This window comes from Poecile atricapillus, chromosome 9 (genome assembly GCF_030490865.1).
Source record: "Poecile atricapillus isolate bPoeAtr1 chromosome 9, bPoeAtr1.hap1, whole genome shotgun sequence".
Taxonomy (NCBI): domain Eukaryota; kingdom Metazoa; phylum Chordata; class Aves; order Passeriformes; family Paridae; genus Poecile; species Poecile atricapillus.
In genome coordinates this window covers 10,182,764-10,205,069 of record NC_081257.1, presented here as the reverse complement: position 1 = coordinate 10,205,069, position 22,306 = coordinate 10,182,764, and the positions used below count along the sequence as shown (strand labels likewise).

At 56.4% G+C, this 22,306-nt stretch overlaps 1 protein-coding gene across 2 annotated transcripts in view; it reads left to right on the top strand.

Annotated features, from left to right (window-relative positions):
- Positions 1-18,157, top strand: part of TEX264 (testis expressed 264, ER-phagy receptor) — a 39,131-nt gene extending 20,974 nt beyond the window's left edge. For both annotated transcript variants that reach the window (XM_058845216.1, XM_058845217.1), the window contains exons 5-6: positions 10,286-10,457; positions 17,316-18,157. In XM_058845216.1, coding sequence (XP_058701199.1) covers positions 10,286-10,457; positions 17,316-17,629 — 486 coding nt within the window. In that variant the 3' untranslated portion in view covers positions 17,630-18,157. The remainder of the gene's footprint in view (positions 1-10,285; positions 10,458-17,315) is intronic.
- Positions 18,158-22,306: the final 4,149 nt, after the last annotated feature.

Sequence of the window (22,306 nt, the reverse complement as noted above, 5' to 3'; positions counted from 1 at the left end):
CTCACCGGGGGGAATTGTCATCACGCAGGAGCCCGCCAGAGCTGCTGTCTCTTTGCCCTTTGCCAGGTTTCTGCGGAAGAGAGATGCAAGCTCTTGGATGTGGAGGTTTGAAGGTGGTTTTGCTGGAAGCCTGTGGGGAAATGCCTCTTGTTCATTTATAAGCGCTCAGGAGGGAACTTGTCCCAGGCCCTGGCTTGTTTTTAAAACATGGGGATATCTGTCCCTGGGGCAAGGGAAGGAGGAGCAGGAGGAGCAGTGAACCAAAGATGACCAGTGGTCCATGGGTGTCTGCCCTACAGAGAGGCTGGTTGGGATTCCTAACACCCAAGTGAGCCTGTGAGTGCAGGGTTTCCCTGAGCGGGAGCTCAGACAATCTTTCTCCACTGTTGGCTGCACTTGGCTGATAGCTTTGAAGATCCTCCTGTCCTGGAAACTTGCTTTCTGACATCAAATTTGCCAACGTGTTGTACTTGAGATGTGCTTATGGATGTCGTGATCAGCTTGCCTGTTCCTCCTCAGCAAACCAGGCTGAAACCCACTTGATCTCTTCCTCTGGATCTTGCTTGCCTTCCAAATGAGGCCAATAAGCCTGACAGTAAGTCGCCGTGGGTGGGGAGGGAGGACTATTTTGTCTGGGAATCAGGCAGTTGCATCGTGGCTTTGCCCTGGGCTGCTGGTGGCTTTATCTGTGCAAGTTCAGCGAGGTTAAGTTCTTCAGCTTCCCTTTTTGGCTTTCTCAGCTGTGAAGGGATGGTGTGAGGCTGAGCTTAGCTCATCGTGAAATATATTCCATGAAGCCTGGGAACTGGGGGCGTTGCAGAAAGACAAGGTTGTTCAAGGAGGTAGGAAGGGATGGGGAGGGTATTTATTCCACTCCTCCATTTTCCTCCTGGGGCCATTGATGTGCCACCTGAGTTTGTCCTGGTGATTGACAGTCTGTGGAAGAACAACTAGAGATGCCTGCAATCCAAAGAGCAAGAGGAAGGGGCAGCTCAGACCTTGTCTCAGGAGACTGAGAGCTCCCATGTGCTGTGGGCACCAGGCACTGCTGCTCCTGCTCCATCCCTGTTGCTTTGGCTTTGCTGCAAGAAGATTTCATGACAGGACTCGTTGCATGTGAGGACGTGTGTGAGAAGGCTGTGCACCACAAGCCTCCAGCTTGTCTGGACATTTTTGTTGCAGAAGGGCAGGTACTCAAGTGAGTGGTGGCCCAGGAGAGAAAGCCATCAAGATGGGTTGGGAATGTCCTCCTGGATGAGGAGCTGTCCAAGTTATCCATGGAGGAAGATCTGTCACAAGAGTCTCATGGTAGGGTGGAGCAGGTCACTTTGGGTTAGGTCTTACTCTCCCTGTGAGAAACATGACAAAGCCACAAGTTTCAAAGAGGCTCTTTTTACCTGTGTGGTGTCCCATGCAGGGTCGGAGGCTGCAGTGCAATGAGCTGCCTGGCTGAGGCAGAACAACAGGAGATGATCTGGGATGATGATCCCTTTCCTGAAAGGCCCTGCCTTGACAGGAGACAGAGAAATTGCCACAGCTGCTGCTCCTGGCAGCCTTGCCAAGGCAACAGAGCAGGCAAAGCGATTTAGCATTGCTCCAGTCATCCGTGATGGCAGAGATCATTGCATCAACCCCTTCAGCATTGTGATTAATGCTGAAGAAGCATCCTCTGAAGCTGGGAGGAGTGTGTTGGTCCCTGGAGATCTGCTCTCTGAAGCAGAGGCAGCCCTCTCCAGCTGTGGTCTTCCTCTCCCGCAGTCTCATCCGCCTCCTTTCGTGTGCAGCTGTTGACCTGTGTGCTCCCAAAGTGATGGAGTTCCAAGGAACTGGGACAGGAACTCAGGACTGGTTCCTCAGGAGAGGAGAGATGATGTGTATTTACACAGATTCCTTGTCTTATGATGAAAATATGGTGTTTGAGCTTTCAGAATGGTTAAAACCAAAGTCCCCTTCAGAGAGCTCGTGTGTGACTGTGATGGGGAGGAAGGAGAAAATGGGATGTGGTGGGGTCGGGTAGGAGGAAGAGTGTGAAAACATATTATGGAGCTCTGGGAAGCTGGTGAGTACTGTCTCCCCAGCTGGCATTTTATCCATGGTGAGTACAGGAGCAAGGCAGAACTTGGGAAAGTGGAAAGCACTGAGTCTTTAGGAAAATGAATCCTTTTTAATGCAAAAGTTTCCTTCACTTTTGCAATTCTTTGCTCCAGGACTAATTACTACCAAATAACTGCAACACCAGGGGGGACCCAAGGCCCGTGAATTACGTTTGTTTGCACCATCTGCTCCTTTTTCTGCAGGTGACATTCCTGTAGTTGGGGCAGTATGATACCCTGGAAGCACTCGGCTTAATGTACCTGAACATGTCTGGGCTGGCAGTTTTGTCCAAGGCTTGTCCTACTCCCGCACTGGGGGCTCTGGCTGCCTGTGGCTACTTTCTGAGAGGTTTCATCTTGCTGGGACTTGCTACCTGGATCGTCTCTGAAGATGATGGATGCTCCTTTGTGTGCTGCAGCATTTCTCTTGCAGCTCAGACGGGTGCTGGAAGAGGAGAAGGTCCAGGGTGTGTCACGGCCTCTAGCGAGGCAGGGCTGGAGCTTACTCCCTTTTGCCGGAGAACAGGATGGAATCTCCATCCCAGGGAAAGTGTTCATGACTGACAGAAGCTGTCAGCCATGACCTGGGAGCCTGTGCCTGGTCCCTGCCAGCCCTCTCAGGGCTCTGGGGTCTCTTGAACCCACCAACTCCCGCGGGCTCTTCTCTTTACCCCTCAGTTTGTCCATGCCTGGCAGCTGCCAGTCTGCAGCTCCTGCCCTGGAGGAGCCCTGGGAGCAGCTGGGTGATTCGGCCCAGGGAAGCGCAGGCGGGCAGGGTGTAAATTGCATGGCAGGCTGCCTTCACTGAGGTGAAAATGAAAAACCCTCCCAAGCTATCAAGCCCGGTGTTTTACAGCTCCCACGGTCCAAACACACTCCCACTCCCTGTCACTGCTGTGGAGAGAGTCTCGGGGGCTGGTGTTCTCCTCCTGCCTGTCCTGGAGCCGTGGCACTGCCACGTCAGCAGGGCCATGTGTCCTGTTTGCAGGCAGGACGGGAGCCTGCCATGGGAAAGGTAGGTGTGCTGAGGGCAGGCAAGGATGCTGATGGCGTGGGAGGTGCTAATTGCCAGGCTCTGTATTCTTCTACCTGGAGGATTCGTTATCCTTTGGCGAGACTTTGTTTTCCACTGCCGTAGTGCTGGTGGTGCCACTCGTTTTTCCTGCTGGCTGACGGAAACGGCCTTTTATTGATTGCAATAATATCACCTTCTGTTTCTGAAACACCTCACAGCCCAGAGGATTTGAAAGTAAAGTGCACGTGCGTGGGAACAGTCTCACCACCTCTGAAATGTGAGTTTCTCCAGGCTGGGAAGCAGCAGCTGTTCCCCAGCCCTTGGCAGCCTGGTGCTGGTGGCTGTGCCAGAGCTGGCTCCGGGTGCCGTCGCCCTGGGAGGCAGGGCCTGCCTGGCTCCATGTGCACCCTGCTGGAGCTGCAAGCTGAGATGTTGGGGTTTCCTTCATGATTGAGGTATTACTGGTGTAAAGCATGTCTGCCTGCCTCTCCCTCTAGCAATTTGTCTTCCCTTCTGCCCAGCTGTCTCCCATTGCTGGGCTGTGGCTCAGCAGAGAGGACCAGAATCAGGGTTGAGTTTGGAAGGGGCATTTCAAGGTCATCCCGTCCAGCCCCCCTGCTGTGGGCAGGGATATCTTTCACTAGAGCAGGTTGCTTAAAGCCCCATCCAGCCTGGGCTTGAACACCTGGCTATGTCCTGGGATGGGACATCCACAGCTTCTCTGGGCAACCTGTTCCAGTGCTTAACAACCTTCAGCACAAGGCATTTTATGTCCGGTGTAGCCTGCTAGCTTTTGCTTTAAAACCACTGTCCCTTGCCCTGTCACCACAGGCCCTGATGAAAAATCTCCATTTCTCACAAGCACACTTTAGGGCTCCTCAAAGGCTTCTCATCTCCACGCTGAACTACCACAGCTCTCTCAGCCTGTCTCCTTAGCAGAGTTGTTCCAGCCCTTGGACTGTTTCTGTGGCCTCCTCTGGACCTGCCCTGGCATGTCCATGACTGTGTCATGCTGGGAACCCTAGAGATGGAGGCAATATTCCAGGTGGGGTCTTACAGAGCAGAACTGAGGAGACACATCCCCCTCAGGCTGCTGTCCACACCACTTGTAGTGCAGCCCAGGAGATGCTTGGCCCTGGGAGGAAGAGGTGCCTCTATTTTTTTGCTTTCATCAGCTCAGATGGGTGACTTAAAGTGGTGTCTAAACTCAAGCTGCTATCTGAGCAAAGAGGAATGGACACGGGGTCATAGCCAGTCTGGGCCTGGGACAGGGGGATGGCCCAGCAAGGAGTCTGTCTCCTGGCTGAACTGGGAGAACACCAAAGGGTGCTGGGTGCTGTGCAAATGAATTGCAAAGCCTCTCAGGACTACCTAGCACCCGTGTTCTAAGATAAGCGGGGATGACACACCGAGCATGGAGCGTGTGAGGAAGCGAGGAGGATGTGGCACACAGCACGCTCCCCCCAGTCCTAGCTGGTGGCTCAGTTTCAGCTTTTAATTTTAGCAACTGATTTAGGGCCGTTCAGCTCCACGCAGTTTTGTTGTCCCTTTAAAATTGCTGGGACTGAAGTGTCCAACCCCGTCATTGAGGGATGGAGAGGATGGATGCCTCCAGCTGGAAGGAGGGTGTGGGGGAGTTGTGTTGTCTGGGCAGGTGGGAGCTGCTGGCATGTGAGGACAGGGCTGGTGGATCACCCAGGGGTCTCCCCACACTCTCCCAGTGCCAGCTGACTTGCTGGCACTACCTGGAGCAGCCCCAGTACTGGCAGCACAGGCAGGGGGAGGCTCATGGCAGTGAGACTGTGGTGGTGCCCTAGTTGTCTGGGGAGATGCTGGTGAGCCCCCCCGACAGGCAGCAATCCCCAACAATGGTCACAAGCCCCCTGTGTGTTTGCACCCTCCATCTATTCCTTCTTCAGGTACGGCAGCATAATAAACAGAAGGGACTGACCCTAACTGCCTGTGGAAAAGCTTCTCATGTGGTTGGTGTTGCTCCAGTGTCACAGCAGGATGTGGATGGAAGCAGCTCCATGTGCCCTTCTGCTTCCCTGCAATGGCAACAGCACATCCTGTCACAATGAGAGCAAGGGTGAGCAGCAGTCCCAGGCACACTGTGCCAAACCAATATTGAGACAATCCCACAGCCCACAGCTTCTCCTTGAGTCTGGGCCCTCCTGGCCAGATTTGGGCCAGGTGTCCATTGGCCCCTCTGTGCTGGGAAGTTGTTCTCTTGATTGTCACTGTGCAGAGAGCAGTTGATTCTTAGGCTGGACCCTGCACTGTCAGCTTTCCCAGTGGCTCTGGGAAGGCTCCAGTCTGTCCCAGCTTTTCAGCAGTGCCCAGTGGCAGATCACTAGAGGGTTCATCCCTGGCTGGTGACCAGGAGGGCAGCTTGGGGCTGCCTGGTTCCCCTAGGGGAGAAGAGTGTTTACATCTACTGGGTGACCAGTTGCTTGCTCCCCATGGTTTTTCCAGTCCTGGCTGGGTTTAACAGGCACATTTTTCACGTGTTGCAGGCAGAAAGTGCTCTGGCAGGGATGGGTGACAGGCACAAGCAATGGCTGTGTTCCCATGGTACACAGGTGGCTGGAGCATGAAGTGGACATCTCTTGTGTGTGCAGTGGAGCCAGGAGCTGCTGGGCAGCGTGAGCAGCTCAGCCTCCAGCTCTGCTGCAGCAGGAAGCTTGGTAGTGGCATGAAAAACCTCTCCTCAACTGCTCCTACAGCATCAGTCCTGAAACAGGGACTCAGTGGGCTGGTGTGACTTTACCATCACATTGTAAGACATTCCAGGAGGCCACAGTAAGGAGTCAAGGGTGGCAGGGAGCTTGTGGGGTGAGGACAGAGCTGCCTCCCCACTGCCTTCCTGGCAAGACTAGAAGTGTTCTGGGTTCAGCCGGAGCCTGATTGCCAACATGCCTGTGCATGGCAAGGATCCAGAGAGCATCCACAAGGCTCATTTGTGGTCTCCTAACAAGATGAATTCTTGCAGCAGTGGGAGATGAAGCAGATCCAGTTGGTGACATTTGAATTCCTGAGCAGATGAACCTGACAGAGTGACAAAGACAGTCCCCGCAGTGCCCCAGCTCATCTTCTGCTTGCCAGCAGGTGCTGAGGGCCATGGTGTGACATGAGCACCCTGCCACCTCCTTCCGCCTTTGCACAATTCCACTGGGATTTTAATGACTGCAGGTCATGTGTCGGACACCTTGTCATGTCCTCTGTAGCCCTGGGACTGCTCTTGTGCTCACCTAGGAAAGTGAGGGCATCTTCCTTCTGGGAGGCTGTGCCCAAGCCATTTCATGGGCAGACATTGTGACCTCGTGGACAAGTAAGGGGCAAAAGATTTGTGCTGATGAATAGCTGGCACCTCCTGCTGCTGGGGAAGGTCTCCCAAAATGCTGGTCGTTGCATAATCCTGTTGTACTTTCTGATGCACGAGTCTAGGGGATGCTCCATTCCTAGCAGGCTGAGAGTGACCTTGGGGAAATCCTACAGTCAGTACATGGTGGTAGGTGATATGGAACCCGAGGTTAAAGATGGGGTGAGGTGCTGTTCCATCTGGGAGAGAGGAGTGCGGGAGTCTTCCCTTCCATAACGCCTTGCTCCCAAGAAGGTGGTGGGAAGCACCCCACCACATTCCTCAGATGGGCTGAGAAGGAGTTGGCTTCACGGGAAGCAGCGGGTCTGACGTGGAACTGCTGTTCTGTCAGAACTGAACTTGCAGACTCTAGATGCATTTATGTGTGTAGATGGGCTCTATGGATTATGTGCAATGAATCCCCTGTTTCAGGTGCCCAGAGGAGAGTCCTGGATAGAAGTCAGTCCTGCACACTGCCCTGCTGCCTCCACCTTTGCTTGTCATAGGAAGAGAGAGCTCCCAGCAGAGGCTGAAGAGGGAGGTGGCAATGCACGACCTTGCAAAGGGACAAGTCCCCTTCCCTGCCCCACTTACTGGTCCTGTTGTCACAGCCAGCAGCCTGACGCTGACAGTGTCCCACTGCTCACCTCTCGCTGAGCTCCTCCGCCCGTGTGAGAATGCATTGGATTTGACTGGAGGGCTCTGCCTTGCAAGCTCCACCTTGCCCTTGCTGCTCCATCTGTTGGCTTGGTGGCACAGCCAGCCAGGGGCTCCCTCCTCAGTGGCAGTGCAACACTGCCTGTTGAGCCTTTCTGTTGTTTTGCCATGTTGTTGAACCTTTGCTAATTCATTCTCTTCCACACCTTTGCCTTTGGGCTCTGCTCTCCAGTCTCTCCAGGTTTCTTTTCATTGCAGTGTTTCTCTCCACGGGGATAATCCCAAACTCACTGTGTCACCAGCCTCTTGTGCACTTTGCTGCACTGTTCTTGCCTGGCCTCTGCCTGCTTCCTAATCTCCTTTGGTATGATCAAAAGGCTGATCTCTCAGCCCCTGCAGATGATCCCCTTATCCATTTCTGTTGTCATGGCTCCCCACCTCATTGCCTCTGCCCATTTCTCAAGTCTTTATGCAGCCTCATCCCTTTGTCCCAGGCTGCACAGGACAACATTCCCAGCTGCAACTCCCTGCTCCTTCTTGGGGACATTGTCCTTTCCTGAGCCCACCTGCCAGTGCTGAGCACTGCAGCAGCCCCGTCAGATGCTGGGTGTCTCTGGGAAGAAGCATAGAAGCAGAGGCCAGTTCACTAGCCTGGCTTCCAGCTTAATTTGTACAGACCTAAATTAGCACCCCCAGGCTCTGGTTTCCCTCCATTTCGTTTTGGGAAAATCCCTGGAGGAACTGGGAAGAAGTCAAGTATTGTAGCTGTCCCTAATGAGGCAGGCATGGGTATTGACAGTGAGTGTCCAGCCACTTCTGTGTGATCCTGCCGACCTGGTCCCCAGACATAGGCTTTGGCTGCTGGATACCTGGGCTTTTCTGGCTTCAGGGACACAGAGCTGCTCCTGGCAGGGTGGAACATCATTGTCTCTCTTACAGGATAATCTTGAGTGTAAAGCAGCATTTGGCTCAAGAGCTAGTCCTGCTCTTCATTCAGGTGTGCATTTTTATTCCTTAAAAAGCCAAGATTCCCACATTCTGTATGGGCAGAGGGGTGCCACTTCTATGCCTGTGTAATTGGATGTTGTAGCAGCCTAGAGTAGATTGTAGGGAGAGGGTAGGTCCCAGATCCACTCTTTTGGAACCTTAGGAGGGGCTTTGGAAAGTCAGCTTGGGATGGCTTGAAGGCCAGACTGGATCCCTGAGGATTTAGACTGGTTGGAGACCTCACATGAAGTTAATGAAGGTGTCTTTGCACTAAGATCCTTTGAGTTGTCTTTGTCTGCATGAAGTGTTGGTGGGCCAGCTGGATTTATCCAAAGAGCCCTGCAAATCCTGGAGATACCCATCTCTGGTGTGTGTTGCAGTAACCTAAAATAACGAGCTGAGCTGGAGGTTGGTGGATGGGCTTGTGGTTGGTAGAGCAAGGGGCAGAGCAGCGGGGAGGGCTCCTGTCTGCTTTGTTGCTGAAAAAGCAGGAGTGATATGAGCCGCCTCTGCTCTGCTGCTAAAAACAGCCCAGCTTGTTTTTATTTAATTTAGTTTTGATCTGCAGGCCTCAGTGTTTCACCTGCCCATGAGTGGGAACTCCAAACTCCAAGTGCCTTGGAAGCCCGCCTGCGTCCCTGTGTGTCCCTGCAGCACTGGGATAGGAAATGTAGTTCCTCCTTGGCTGGAGGAGGGACTGCTGAAATTGAGGCTGGAAGGCATTGGGATGGGATAGGTGAAGCTTCTGCTGGGGTCATGTTCCTGCCACTGTGGTGTTTCTGGGTAAACTGGGCCTCTGCATTGCCAGATCCTGCAGACTTTCCCAGGAAAATGAACCCAAAAACTGCTGATGTGGGATTTCTGCCTGTATTTCTTGTGCAGCATCCTGGCAGCATGGAGGTAGCTCTCCAGGTGGTCCAGCTGCCCAGCAACGGGGAGAGGGTCAGTGTTGGCTCATGTCTGTTGTGGATCTTGCCTGGTGCCAGCATTACTCTGGGAAATAAATGATTCTTAAATCACATTGGTCCATCCCCAGGGCTGAAGGAAGTCAGGCTTTTGTAAGGTCATGATTGATGTGTCCATAGAGCTCATTCTTGGTGTGGGGCCAGCTCTGGCTACAGAGAGCCCCAGAGGAACAAGGACCCTGCTGGAGGATGTGCAAACAAACCACACCAGCAGGCCATGACAGAGGAGAATAGTTGAGGCGGGGAGGAAAATCACTGGGTCAGGGAAGAAGAAGAGGACAATCAGGGTGAGAGGAAGAGAATAGCTGGGGCAGGGAGGAGGAGGATGATAATCAAGGTGGTTGCAGGGTTAAATAAAAGCTGTCAGTGATTTGAAAAGGGGAAAGAAAGAAAAAGAAAACCCGCTGAAGACACTCTCCTTTCTCACCCGGCTTGTAATCAGCCGCCCCCTCTGCCAACGAGCAGCTGGCGGGCGGGCGGGTGAGGAGGGGGTGGCAGGAGGGGTCCAGCTGCTCCTCGGCCCGGCCTCGGCACCCCAAGAGTCCCCACACCCCCAGCTCAGCATGGGCTGCACGGCCCAGGGGACATGCCCCTGGCATGGGCCCCTGACAGGCTGGGGGTCTGAGGTCTGCCAGGGGGAGGTGGGGTGAGGAAAAGGAGGAGGGGGACTTGTCTGAAATGCCAAGGATTCATCTCCCATTCCCCCTGCCCTTGTGGTTCTGAAAGGAGCTGCTTGAGCTGTTGGCTCTGGATTATATTAATTAGCAGAGAGATGCTATGCCTGCTCACGGGGCTTTGCTGCTCATGGGGCTGTGGTGTTTGTGGGGCTGTGCTACTGGGAGGAACCAGACATCTGGCAAGTCTGTGTGAAGCAGCTGCCTGGCTCCCCAAAACCCCTCACTCCAGTCCAAAATAACAACATCAAAAACAAGGCTGAGCTGGGGGGTCTTCAGCATCTCCTCCTGGAGCCCAGCTGGCTGCTTACCTCCAGGGACAAACCTGCCTGCTCTGGTGCATGGAGCTGGTGTGGTAGGGAAAGCAGCACCGTGGCTTTGGGATGGCACCCTCTGCTCCTCACTAGGCCTCCACGCCTGTGGGCAGAGAGGACCAGTCTGACCTGGCCAGGCTGGCAGGTCAATGTGGTGGGGGGCTGCTGGGCTGGGGGGTGAGGGCACATCCCTGCCCATGGCTACTTTGTGTCTTCCAGGAGAGGAAGTTGTGTGCCCACCCCCGGATCGAGATCTACAAGCAGGACCGCATCTACTTCGTGTGTCCCCTTGCCCGCCAAGGGGACTTCTATGTGCCTGAAATGAAAGAACTGGAGAGGAAGAGCAGGGCTGCTGCAGCTGTGGCAGAGGATGCCCAGACAGACATCACAGGTATCTGTGGCTTGTGCACGGTCTCTGTCTTTGATTGGCATTAGCCCTCACAGAGGGGGTCCTGGTATCCCCAGTCCTGCTGCCTGTGCCCACCTAGTACCCAACCACCAAGTCTAGTCCTCTTCACCTCACCCTGGGCTGATCCCCAAGGGTCTGAGATGACATCCCCTGAGATACCATGCCGTGCCTTGGGGAGCACCCAGGAACCCTTGCACTTTTGGGTTAAGCCAGTGGCCCACTGTTGTCAGTGCAGAGCTGGATCTCACAGCTTTTAGTTGCAGCTGGGCTTGTTTTTCTCTTTGTCATATACATCTTCCTTGATCTCATCTTCATCTGTTACATATTGGGATTGCAAAGAGCTTAAATACCAGGTTGCCGTAGCTGGTGGTGGAGTTGCCTGAGAGCATCTGCTCAGCAAGATTTGTTGGAGCCTGGATGTATTCATACAGGAAGGGACCACAATGGCTGTAGGCGCAGAACAGCAGTGCTATAGTAACCCAAAATGCTAGTTGCCTTCAGCAGCCCACATGCTCCCATGCCTGCGAGATGTAGGAGCCGGCTATCCAAGCATTCCCAGGCACTGGACAGCACATCAGAGCTGGCTGCTGGCAGGGGCAGGCGCCTCCCCCACCCCACAGTCGCCCACGCTTGTGTAACGGGCATGAAAAAACCATGAGGGCTGTGCTCGCCTCCCGGGCAGTTGGGTCATTTGCTTTAACACATCTTCAGGTTTGGGTCGCTTTAATTCTTAATCACATAAAAGCAAGCCTGGGAATTGCTTTCTGGGAGCTCTGTCCATTTAGTGTTGCAATGAGGAGTCTAATTGGAGCTGTTTCCCAGCATTTCCAGGTCCCGTGTTGGCACGGTGCTCACTCAGTTCTTCTCCTCCTTGTCTGCCTTGTGTGGGGGCAGCTGTCGGGGGCACCAGCCCGGCTTGGCCAGAGGTGCCCCAAAGCCCACTCGCTCTGACATCTTCCTATGGTCACCCCTTGGTTTTGGAGAGGGATGGCAGGATCCATGGGAGCAAAAGCAGCTTGAGGGTGGTGCCTTGATAGCTGTGTGCACTCCCTCGTCCTGCTCAGGGGGTGCATGATCCCACAGCACAGCCAGGGAAGCTTGGAGCAACCACTGCCCTGTGCCCTGCTGTCTTGGTGTTTTCTCTGGGGTGCCACTGCCAGCATGCCCACAGAGGGGGAGTCCCCTGCCAAGCTGGAGGAAGGGCTAGGAAGGTCTTCCCAGTTTTAGAAGGCAAATGACGTTGGACTTTCTCGTTCTGGGCTCAGCTCCCCACGAGCAGTTCTGGGCTAACTCCTCCACCACCCCTGTCCTTCCAGGCATGTAGATGAGCTTTTGTCAGTGCAATCTGATGCAGTGCCATCTGCTGAGTCTGCACAAAACCAACTTAAAATAATAGTAACTGTGAGGTTGGCCCTGCCTGTGAGACTAAAGAGTTGGGCTTGGATGTTGCACTGTGATTGTCACTGCTGGGCACAGTGGCAAAACCACATCTGATGGGGTGTCACATCCTTGCTCTGGCTGAGGATGTTGCAAACCTATGGGTTGCTTGTGTAGCTCCTGCCTGAAGGCTTTGGTGGTCCCATGAAGATTACACCTTATGGAATGAGACTGGTCCTCCCTTCCCAACAATTTTATGTGTTGGGGTCTGTGCAACCACCTCTGAGTTGGACAAAGAAAAACCTCTTTTCCCATCCTTTTTATCCGTCTTCCCTGGGCAGTCCCTCTAGAAGCAAGCTCCAGTTAGTCACAGCCCCTTCATTGGGGTGATGGACATGAGATCTTGATGACCCAGCAGATCCCAGGATGTCTGTGACAGTTCTCAAGCTCTCCTCTGCCAGCTGGAGGGTGGGCACAGCAGTGTCCCCATCTGCCTGTCAGCATGCATGATCTCCACTCAACCCCAGTTGCTTGTACTTGGGTTATTTCTTGATCCTTCTCAGCTTTGTGTGGATGTTTCAAGTGGTCCTGCCCTGCTGGAGGCTCAGGCAGTGCTTCTGGGTCAGTGGGGGCAGGTGGTGGTCCCTGATGGTGGCTGCCAGCTCCTCTGGCTATGCCTGAGATGCACAAATCCAGGTGTAGGGCTTTGATACCCACTTGTCTCAATGGATAAGTGGAGATTGGGAAGGTGCTGAGCCCCATTTCCCTTCCCAAAGGCAGCTGAGAATGCTCTATGCACAGAAGTTTTGGGTTGTCTGTCCTGACGTGGCAGCAGAAGAACCCCTGTCTTTCCCCTCCCAAAATACTGAGCTAAGAGCATTGAGTGCAATTTCAGAGTGGACATTATGTTGAGTGTGAACATAACACTGTGTGAACACACCACCGGTCAGTCACAGTTCATAAAAGTCCCCACCAGCAGACAGATTATGCTTTCTTTGAATTAAAGATTTGAGAAGTTCCAAGTGGAAGGTGTTGCCATTTCTCCTCACCTGACATTGTGGCTGGTGCCAGACAGTACCAAGCAACTTGAAAGTGTAAGAAAGGCTTGCATTTGTTTTCTCAAGCCTGCTGACCTCGGAGCACATCTCTCCATTTAGGCTGTCATCTGCTGTCCTTGCTCCTGAGCTCACCCTGGGAGGTGCCGGGTGCCTGTGGCTGTGAGCGAAGCCAATGACCACAGAGGCTGTGGGGCATGGTCCAGGGTCTGTGCTTTCTGCTGCTGCTCTGCACAGAGCAGGGTGCTGGCAGCTCTGCACAGAGCAGGGTGCTGGCAGCTCTGCACAGAGCAGGGTGCTGGCAGCTCTGCTGAGGATGGACACACTCAACACACAAGGAAGGGGCCGGGGGCTGTGGCTGTCTCTGCACCAATTCCGTCCCTTCTTTGCCATCGTCAGGGTCATCAGAAAGACAGGAAGCATTTTAGGAAGGCGGCTGATGGGTCTCCAGGGGGCCAGTGTCAATCACAATTATTTGTTTTGTACTTAATTGTTTTCTGGGGCTTTGGCATCAGCGTGGCGCTCAGCGGGTCCTCGCTCCCGGCTCCCTCCCAGCAGCGCGCTCTGCAGTGTGACCCCGCTGCTGCGCATGGAAGGTGAAAGCAAACAAAAGCAGCCTCTCCACACGGGCTTGCTGGCAGGAGCACAGATGATTCCCGAGCATGTGGCTCTGCCCAGAATCTCAGGGGCCCATTTTCCTGGAGCAGAATCTGTCCCATAACGTTCAGGTACAACTGACGGCATCACATGCTGAGCTCCAGTGCCACAGAGGAGCAACTTTCCTGGTGTGTTCTGCCTCGTCCTTGCTTGCTTCCATCCTCCAAAGAACCCTGCCTGTTCCTGCCTGCCTCTACATTCTGGGAAGGGTCCCAGCCCCTCTTCTGGTGGCTTATGTGTGAGCTTCAGCAATCACAGAGGAGCTGTGCCCCCTGGCAGCACATTGTATTTAGTGATGAATATTTGATGGAATGAGGGGAAGGAAAGGGCCCAGGAGCACCAGGAGTGGAGCACTGCTCAGGCATCAGTGTGACACAGGGGTGACACAGGAGGAAAGCCTGCCCTCATTCTGGGTTTGGAAATACCAGTACCTGGTATGGCACAGGGCTGAGCTGTCTGGGGAGCCAGCTCCCCACCAGGCTCATTGGCAGTGTGGGATGAGTGGTTCCTGTTGCACCCTCCCTGGCTGGTCCTGTGGGGTTGGCTGATTGATATCCCTTCTTCCTAGGTGGCCCTGGCTTTTGGGGGACTCCTCAACACTCTATCATGCCTTCACCCCAGGCTGTGCCTCTGTTTCCCAAATTAAAACTCCTGGGTTCTGTGTTCCTACTGGGTGAGAGTGCAGTGGGATGCCTGTGCCATCCTTGAGCAAGCAAGGTCAAGGGCGAGTTTCAACAGCATGGCTGCTACCTCACAGTGTGCCAGAGGGAAAAGCCATGCTGGATCAGGGTGTTGGACTGGCTCCTGGTGTAAGGACCAGCCTTGGGAAGGTGGATGCAAGGAATGGGCAGTGGTGCATGGGCGGACCAAAGTTTGTGGAGGATGGACAAGTGGGTGTAACAGCTGCTGGAAGCCTATGCATATGAGATAAGAGCTGAATCCCTGCTTGCCCTCCCACAGGGCTTTGGTTGCCCTCTTGGAGCACCTTGCACTGACTTCCCAGCCTCCCTATTTGGACAGCTGGATGTTCCTGCCACATCCCCCCATCAGAGCTGACCCCACACGGTCCCAGAGCAGCAGCTCTCCTGCCCTGCCCACCCCAGACATTTATCCTTGCCAGGCTGAGTGGCCATGCCAGAGCCAGCCTTCTCCTGTGGAGAGGAGAGCAAGGCTACTGAAATGGGCAAATTTGCCTGCTGAGACTGCTCGAACGTGATCAGAAGTGACAGAGCAGTGACAAAGTGCCTGGCTGAAGGGAAACAGGACTCGATTTATTGTTGCCCTTGGAGCAAGGGAGAGGAAGGTGGCTATGAGAGTGAGGACAGCAGTGCTTTCCTACAGTGGTGGCTTGGAGCAGTGTGTAGGTCAGCTTCATCCCTGTCTTGTTCCTGAGCTGCTGCTCCTCTCCTCAGGAGCTTCTTTGCTTTGTGTCATGGGGTTACATGACAGCTTCTGAGCCAAAACATTTCCTGGGGTGCCAGGGGAAAAGTGCTGACCAGGAAGGGCACTGCTTGAGGGGTTGGTGTCACTCCTGTCCCCTCGGGTCTTAGAGGGACACAAGATGACCGCAGATGACATGAGCTGTCATGAAGCCATGGTGGAACATGTCCGTGTCACCTCAGGCCACCAATGTGGCCAAATCAGATTATTTCTTCTTTTCAGATCACCACTGAATACCTTGCAAACCCTAATTTGTCTTCAAGGCTCAGGGTCTGCCCACTCCCTTTCATCCCCTGCAGCTCTCAATCTTCCCTGAGGTTCCCTGCTGACCCACTGCCCTGCCGAGGTCCTGTCAGGTGGGACAGCATCTCCCGCCTTCCTGCCGCCCACTCGGTGGCTGCTGTCCCCTTCAGCGAGCACCTCGCTGCAGCGTGCACAACATCCTTTTTAACTTAGAGTAAATGTAGTTTCCATGTCGAGGTGCTCCCTGATGCTGCAGCAAAGGCAGTGCATGTTAGTGGGCAGTGGTTCTTTCCTGCTTTCCATGGGAGGGGTCACCTGGGGAGGGACCGAGCTGTGCCAGCTGCCAAAAGGGTTGCCAAGGTGAGAGGGTGGAGGCTCAGGTTCTTTTCCTGGATTAAGCCAATATGCCATCCAGGTGGGATGAAGCAGTGGGTGCACTGTGTCTGTGGATCCTTTCTGGCTACCCCTCATCCTGCTACCACTGCTCGATCCTCCCGGAACAGCCGTCACTCAGCCGGCAGGACCGTGGGATGATGCTGCTCAGGAGGCAGAGGACTGCCATTTACAAGCAGTTCTGCTGGCAGCTGCCCAGGCCGGGAAGAAAAACAGCACAGAAAAAGGATTTAAGGATGTTTGGAAGGAAAGTTCCCTCCTTGGTGGATCTCCTTCAGATCAGTGACTGTGACACAGCTGGAGGAGAGCAAGCAGCCCAGCCTTGGGCACCGTGGCTGCAGGAGCTGTAGGAGGCTGGAAATGCCTGTGGAAGCCCAAGGCAGCACCTTGCCAGCAGCTGAGGATGGAGCTGCAGCAGCAGGAGACAATGTGGAGAAGAGGGCTCTCCTCTCCCACCTAGGATAGTGATGACTGCAGAGAGGCTCCCATTTGCCACTTCCCAGCCCTGTTGGTGGCAAGCCTCAGTTCTCCACTGAGGACTCCTCCTGGTTTCCCTCCTGGTGTGGGGCATGATCCTCAGCAGGGGTGTTCAGTCCAGCATGGATGGAGGTGCTGGGACATGACAGAGCCTGGCACTCACTTCCCACTGGTACAAGGCAGACGGGGAGGAGATAGAGCAGGGAGGGCCATGATGAAAGAGCCTGCCCAATATTTTCTGAAGTATTGTAATTAACAGTGTGGAGATGTGATGTCATAATTAACCACATGGATCTGTGATGTCATAATTAACAATGATTAATGTTTAACAGGAGGGGTTTGTCTCCTGGCTGGTTGCTCTGGCAACAGCACTGAGCTGCTGGTCTCAATCTGACACGTTCTTCTCCTTGTCGACTCCTTAATTGTATTGTCGATTGAGCTAATGAGGCAGGGATCTGGGGAGGGGGAGGTGGGCCAAGGGATCCACCTGGGGGTCTGATCATGAGATGGGATGTGGCTGGCAGCCAGGTCATGTGGAGAAGCACAGAATGAGCTGGAAGGCTCCCCCTATCCTCTGGGACCCTGAGACCTGTCTGCTGCTCCCCTGCCTGTCTTCACACTGCTGCCAGAGCTGCTGGCTGTGGGGGAGCTGTGGAGGGAGTGGGAGCAGGCTGTCAGGTGCTGAAGGCACCAGGATGCCCTGGCATGAGGCTGGACATACATACCTGCTTCTGACAGCAGAACATCTGATGACTTGCACTTGTGCCATCATCCCCTTGGGTGCTTAAACAATGCTGCAGCTCTACATAACCCTCACAGCACAGTGTTCTTCCTGCTCTTTGTCTCATTCCTGGTGCCATCCAGAGACAGGCATGCATTCTCCCTTAGGAAGGGCTTGGCCAGTCCTTGGTGTGTGCATGGGGAGCAGCCGTGGGGCCAGGGTGTGGCCAGGAGCTCAGGGTGTGGCTGGAAGCTGGTGCTTGTGTTGGCTTGGGGGTTCCCAGTTTCAGGGAGCAGTTTGAGCCCATTCTTGACCTGGTCACATCTCAAAGGCATAGGAGGTGACAAGAGGTAGGAGCTGGTCTCCACCGTGGCCTGATATCTCAGAGGCTTCTGGTGGCTTTGAAGGCTGTGGCACCCCATCCCCATTGCCTCCTTCCCACAACATTCACTCTTTCTCATTCTCTCTCCCTCCCAGGGGGTGACACCATGAGTGAGACGAGTTCCATCAGCATGGAGGCCACAACTGACAGCAGAGACACCTCGGTGGCCACCTCCATCCTGCTGCCCTTCCCAGCCAGCCGTGGCCGGGAGGAGGCGGACAACCGCAGTGAGCACAGCTACAGCGAGTCGGGAGCCAGCGGCTCCTCCTTCGAGGAGCTGGACCTGGAGGTGGCAGGGGATGGGGAGGGAGCCCCGGGCCTGCTGCCTGATGTGGGCTATGCAGGCAACCAGGAGGTCACAGACAAGTGGACCAAGGAGCCCATCGCTGCTGAGAGAGGAGAGGAGTAAAGAGAGACCTGGCTGCCTCACCTCCCACCGGGGTCTGAGTTACTGGGAACCAGTTGCCTTTCCCATCTCCTTCCTCTCCAGCCAAGAGATTTTGGTTGCTGATTCCCCCCAGGACCTGCTCTCCCTCTTTGCAGAAAGGGTGTTTGACCGTTTTTGGGGGTGCTGGGAGGTGGGGGGATTTCTGTGGTGCTTGGTGGCGCAGGGTTAGGTGCCGGCTGGGGGGACAGCGAAATGCATTTGCAGTTTGTGTGTCCAGGCACATCACAGGCTCCTTGCAGGTGTCTGGGGGATGGTGGTGGATGTCAGAGATGTCCCCCCTCGTCTCTGCTGGTGCCCCTCTCACCCACAGCTTCTCTCTGCTCCACCACCATGTTTTCTAGCACCAAAGAGCCGTGAGTTGGGTCAGTTGGGTTTGTTCCCCTCTTCTCTTCCCTTTGCTGAACAGTGGAAACATCCTGTGTACATGTGGTCCTCCTGGCACTGCCACGGGCGCTTCAGGGTCTGTAATAAATTGGATGCTTTTCCTCACTGATGGCTGGTGCATTGCTGACTTGTCCTTTGGCCGATTGTGCCATCCTGCCCCATGGTGAGGAGTGGGCTGTGGATGAGAGCTGCCCCCACAGCCCTCCACTGAGCCAAGGAGCTGCCCAGGGGCTCTGCATCCCTGCTGCTCAGGCTTTCTCCCTGCCTGGGCAACCCAGCAGAGCACAGGGTCTGTCCCCAGCTTGTGCAAGCTGCAGGGGAGGTGGGGAAGGAAGGGTCCCAGCCTCTGTGCTGAGCTGGGCAGAGCTGGAGGGAGGTGGCATCTCCACACCTCCTGGGAACCTGTGGAGAGTAAAACCAGTATAAAGCCAGGTACAAAGTTGCTGCTGGGCCTCCTCTTGTGGCAGGGGACACTAGACTGCCTGCACTGTGCCTTCCTGATTCTGTCTGTCCTGCTGCTGTGGAATGCAGGCAGGGAGGGCTGCCTATACTGGTCCCAGTTCCCTGCCTTTCAGTATGGGACAAGGGAGCAGCCTGGACATCATGGCCATGGTGCCACGGAGCAATTCCAGCTGCCAGAGCACCTGCTGACTGCCCTTGGTGCCTCCAGCAGCCCAGGGATTGTTTCCTGGTGGTAAAAGGTGGCAGCCCAAAACTGGGACTTGGGGGGGGGGTACCAGGGGCAGAGGAGGTCTGTCTGTCTCTCCATGGTAGGAATGTGTCCTCCCTGGCTTGGAAAGGTCATGATTAGTCCTCAGCCAGTGATTGACATAAGATTGTTCATAAATATTTTGTGCTCTGAGTGATAAAATATTAAACTCCTCCAGCCCACATGGAAAAATATTGCTCTTCCCGGTGTTTATCTTTGTTGCTAGTTATTACAAACCTGCCAAGCCCCCTGAAATATTTATGCTTGGCTGAGGCTCCCAGGGGGTTGGAGCCAGGCAGTGGATATTAACGGTGCTTGTCCCCTAACCCCACTGAACCTGGGCACCAGGGGGGCTTTGCCATCATTCTCCTGCTGTCGGCAGCGCTGGAGCAGCAGCCAGGATGATGCCAGGGTGTGTGTGAGGCTGGAGCCAGGACCCACCTGCTGGGGGAAGCAGGACCACGGCAGTGCCAGCATCCCTTGGCACAACACACCTCCAGTCCTCCTCAGCTCTGGCCATGCCGGCCAGCTCCCCCAGCCCAGGCACCCTCCTCTCCCCAGTGTCTCACTCTGTCTGTGCCAAGAGTCTTGAAAAGAGAGGGGCTGGTGGGGTCTTGGGTTCTGCTGCTGTGTGACTCCAGGGGGGACCCTGGGGACTTTCTGAGTTTTCCCTCTCCAAACCAGGATTGCCGGGGGGACGGGAACCCAGCAGAGTGCGTCTGACTCACTTCAGTGCCCTTAACCCGCAGCCTGCAAGTGCAGCAGCTGGCAGGGAGGAAACTGAGTCACACGGCGGTGAGGTGGTTACTCGGGGCAGTGCCCCAGAAGCACCCTTGTCCCCTGGGTCATCCCCTGTCCTGTTCTTGTCTCTGAGTGATGGAGCTCTAGGAATGCAATGCCGCAGGACCCTGGGCAGCCAAATGGCTCTAGGAGGAATTTGGGCAATTGGTAGAGATCTGGAGCAGATCTGGAGATGCTGGTGCCTCTGTTATTCGTATGGTCCAAAGTTTTCCCCAGCTTGGTGCTCGGGCTGCTGGTGAGTGCTGGGGCTGCATGGGGTGCAGGTGGTCAGTGGGGTAATGCTGGCTGCCTGAACTCCTCCCAAGGACTTGGGGAGCAGGGTGCAGGCCAGGCAAGGGGAGAACAAACCCTGGGGCAACAGTTTGTGGCTGTAAAGCTTGGTCTGGGGCCGGGACCCCTCTCACTGGGCTGGGAATGAGCTGGGGGCTCTGGGGCCAGGGGACAAGGTGTTGAGCTGTGCCCTGCCAGGTCTGCCAGGTCCTGCCTGCTCTGGCTGTGTCCTGCCTCTGCCAAAGTTGCATCTGACCATTCCTCGCTTGCATCTAGCCATGTCTTCCCTGTGTCCTGCCTAGATCTGGTTGTGTCCTGCCTTCTCTGACCATGTCCTGCTTGCATCCTGCCGGTGCTCTGGCTCAGTCTGCCCGTCCCTTGCATAGATCTGGCTGTGTCTTGCCTGTATTCCACCTTCTCCATCCATGTCCTGCCCGTGCCCGGCCTGGACCTGGCCATCTAATCCCGGCTTTGCCCCAGTCCCGGCAGTGCCCTGCCCGGCTCAGCCGGTGCCGGAGCGAGCGGGGGGCAGTCGGGGCGGCCCCGGGGGTTCTGCTGCTCACCGGGCCGGGCCGGACCGGGGCGGGGGCCGGGCCGGGCCGGGCGGGGGGCGGAGCGGCTCCGCTCTGCTGGGGCTGGCGGAGTGTCAGAGGCGGCGGCGGGAGGCGGTGGCAGCCGCAGCTCCGAGGCAGCCGCGGCACCGGCACCGGCACCGGCTCCCGGCACAGTCCGCCGGGCCCAGGTAAGGGCTGCGGTCCCAGCCCGGCGCTCCCATCGCCGTGACCTCGGTTCGCGCCGTGCCCCGGCAGCGCGGCGCCGTCTCCAGAGCCCCGGTGCCGGCGGTGGAGAGGCACGGAGACCCGCGATCCCCCGCAGCCGTCGGGGCCGCGCCACGGCGGGGCTCGGGGACAGGTGCCCGGTACCGGGGCTCCCGGAGCTGCGGGACGAGAGCAGAGCGTGGGCACGGGCACCAGCACAGGAGGGGCCGGGGATGCGGGCGGTCAGGGTGGCACCGGGGCTGCTCCCGCCGCTTCCACTCGCCCGGCGCAAGACACGGGGCTCCGGGAGAACGGCTTGGGGGGTTCTCGTCTCCCCCGTGATCCCGCAGCCCCGAGCCCCGCAGCGGGCACTCAGCGGGACCCGCCGCCGCAGCCCCCGGCCGGGGCTGCCCGCCGGCACCGGAGCAGGGAAGCGGGGTCACCGCCCGGCCGGCGGGGACAGACCCCCGCCCTTGCTGCTCCCCCGGCTCTCCCGTCCGGCTGTCCGGGCTGCGGAGAGCCGGGGCTTTGAGGGGGCCGGGGCAGCCGCGTCTCGGGGCGCGTTCGGGACGGGATATGGGGTGGCCGCCGGGGCGGGGGCCCCGGGGGAGCGCCCCGGGGAGGCGCCTCGGCCCCGCGGGGCACCGGGGCTGGCAGCCCTTGTGCAGGAGAGAGCTGGGGGCTCCTGTCAGAGCTCGGTAGCGGTGGGACCTCCGGGACCTCCGCGGGAGGTGACACGGTCCCCGCTCCCCCGCAGCACTGCCGCTCTCGCACACGCCCCGGGTGTCACACACCCCCAGGGATGCTGGTGTCGCAGGGGTCAGGGTTGGCAGGGGGTGGGAAGCGCTCCAGGCACGGAGGATTCACGGCCCCTTCTCACCCACCCCACTCGCGATGCGGCCGGGCGGAGAGGCTGCCGGCAGCTGGCAGGAGCTTCCCGCCGTACCGTGGCCGTCGGGCTGGAATTGGCTCTGCCCTACCGGTGCTTCACTTCCCCAGATGTTCTCCAGAGGTTCTCCGCCGTCTGTCATCCCCCCCGGCACTAAACCAGTCCAGCTGAGCTGCTGCGGGAATGGTGGCAGCCCTGCTCACAGTCCATCGTGGCTCGCTGCCGGGTGGGTGATGGTTTGCCCTTCAGAGGAGCTTGGCCTGAAGGTGCCTTTCATTTGGTGGCTCCTGTCAGCTGCCCCAAAAGACTTGGACCACAGGGACCCGGGTTCCAAGTGCCACTGGACCCCTGTGCCAGGCTCAGCCTGCTGCTGATGGGGTCCGTCAATAATCTGTGTGCCTGTGGCCTCTTTCCTGCTTGAGGAAACCCTGGGTCCCTTAGAAGCATTTATTCCTGAAATAAGGCTAGGACCCTTCCTTCTCTCATCTCTAAAGCCCTTCTCACTGGAGGGTCAGGTAGGAGATGCCCTGAGACAGCTGTGGCTCAGCAGCAGAAGACAGCACCTGAGAACAGGCACTTAGGGGCATGGAGGAACAGGAGGAGGTCTGCATGTGCCACCCCACCCCATTACACTCTGTGCCACACTGCTGCCTGCATCCCCCTGGGCATCACTGCCAGCTCTGGCTGCTTGCTGGAGGGCTCCTCCAGCACAGTCATCACCTGTCTGGGAGCAGCATGGGGGCATCAAGGGGTCCCCTCCTCCTTCCCAGGGAGAGTAGCCTCAGTATGGGCTGCAGGAAACTGCAGGGGGGGCAGCGCTCTGTGGC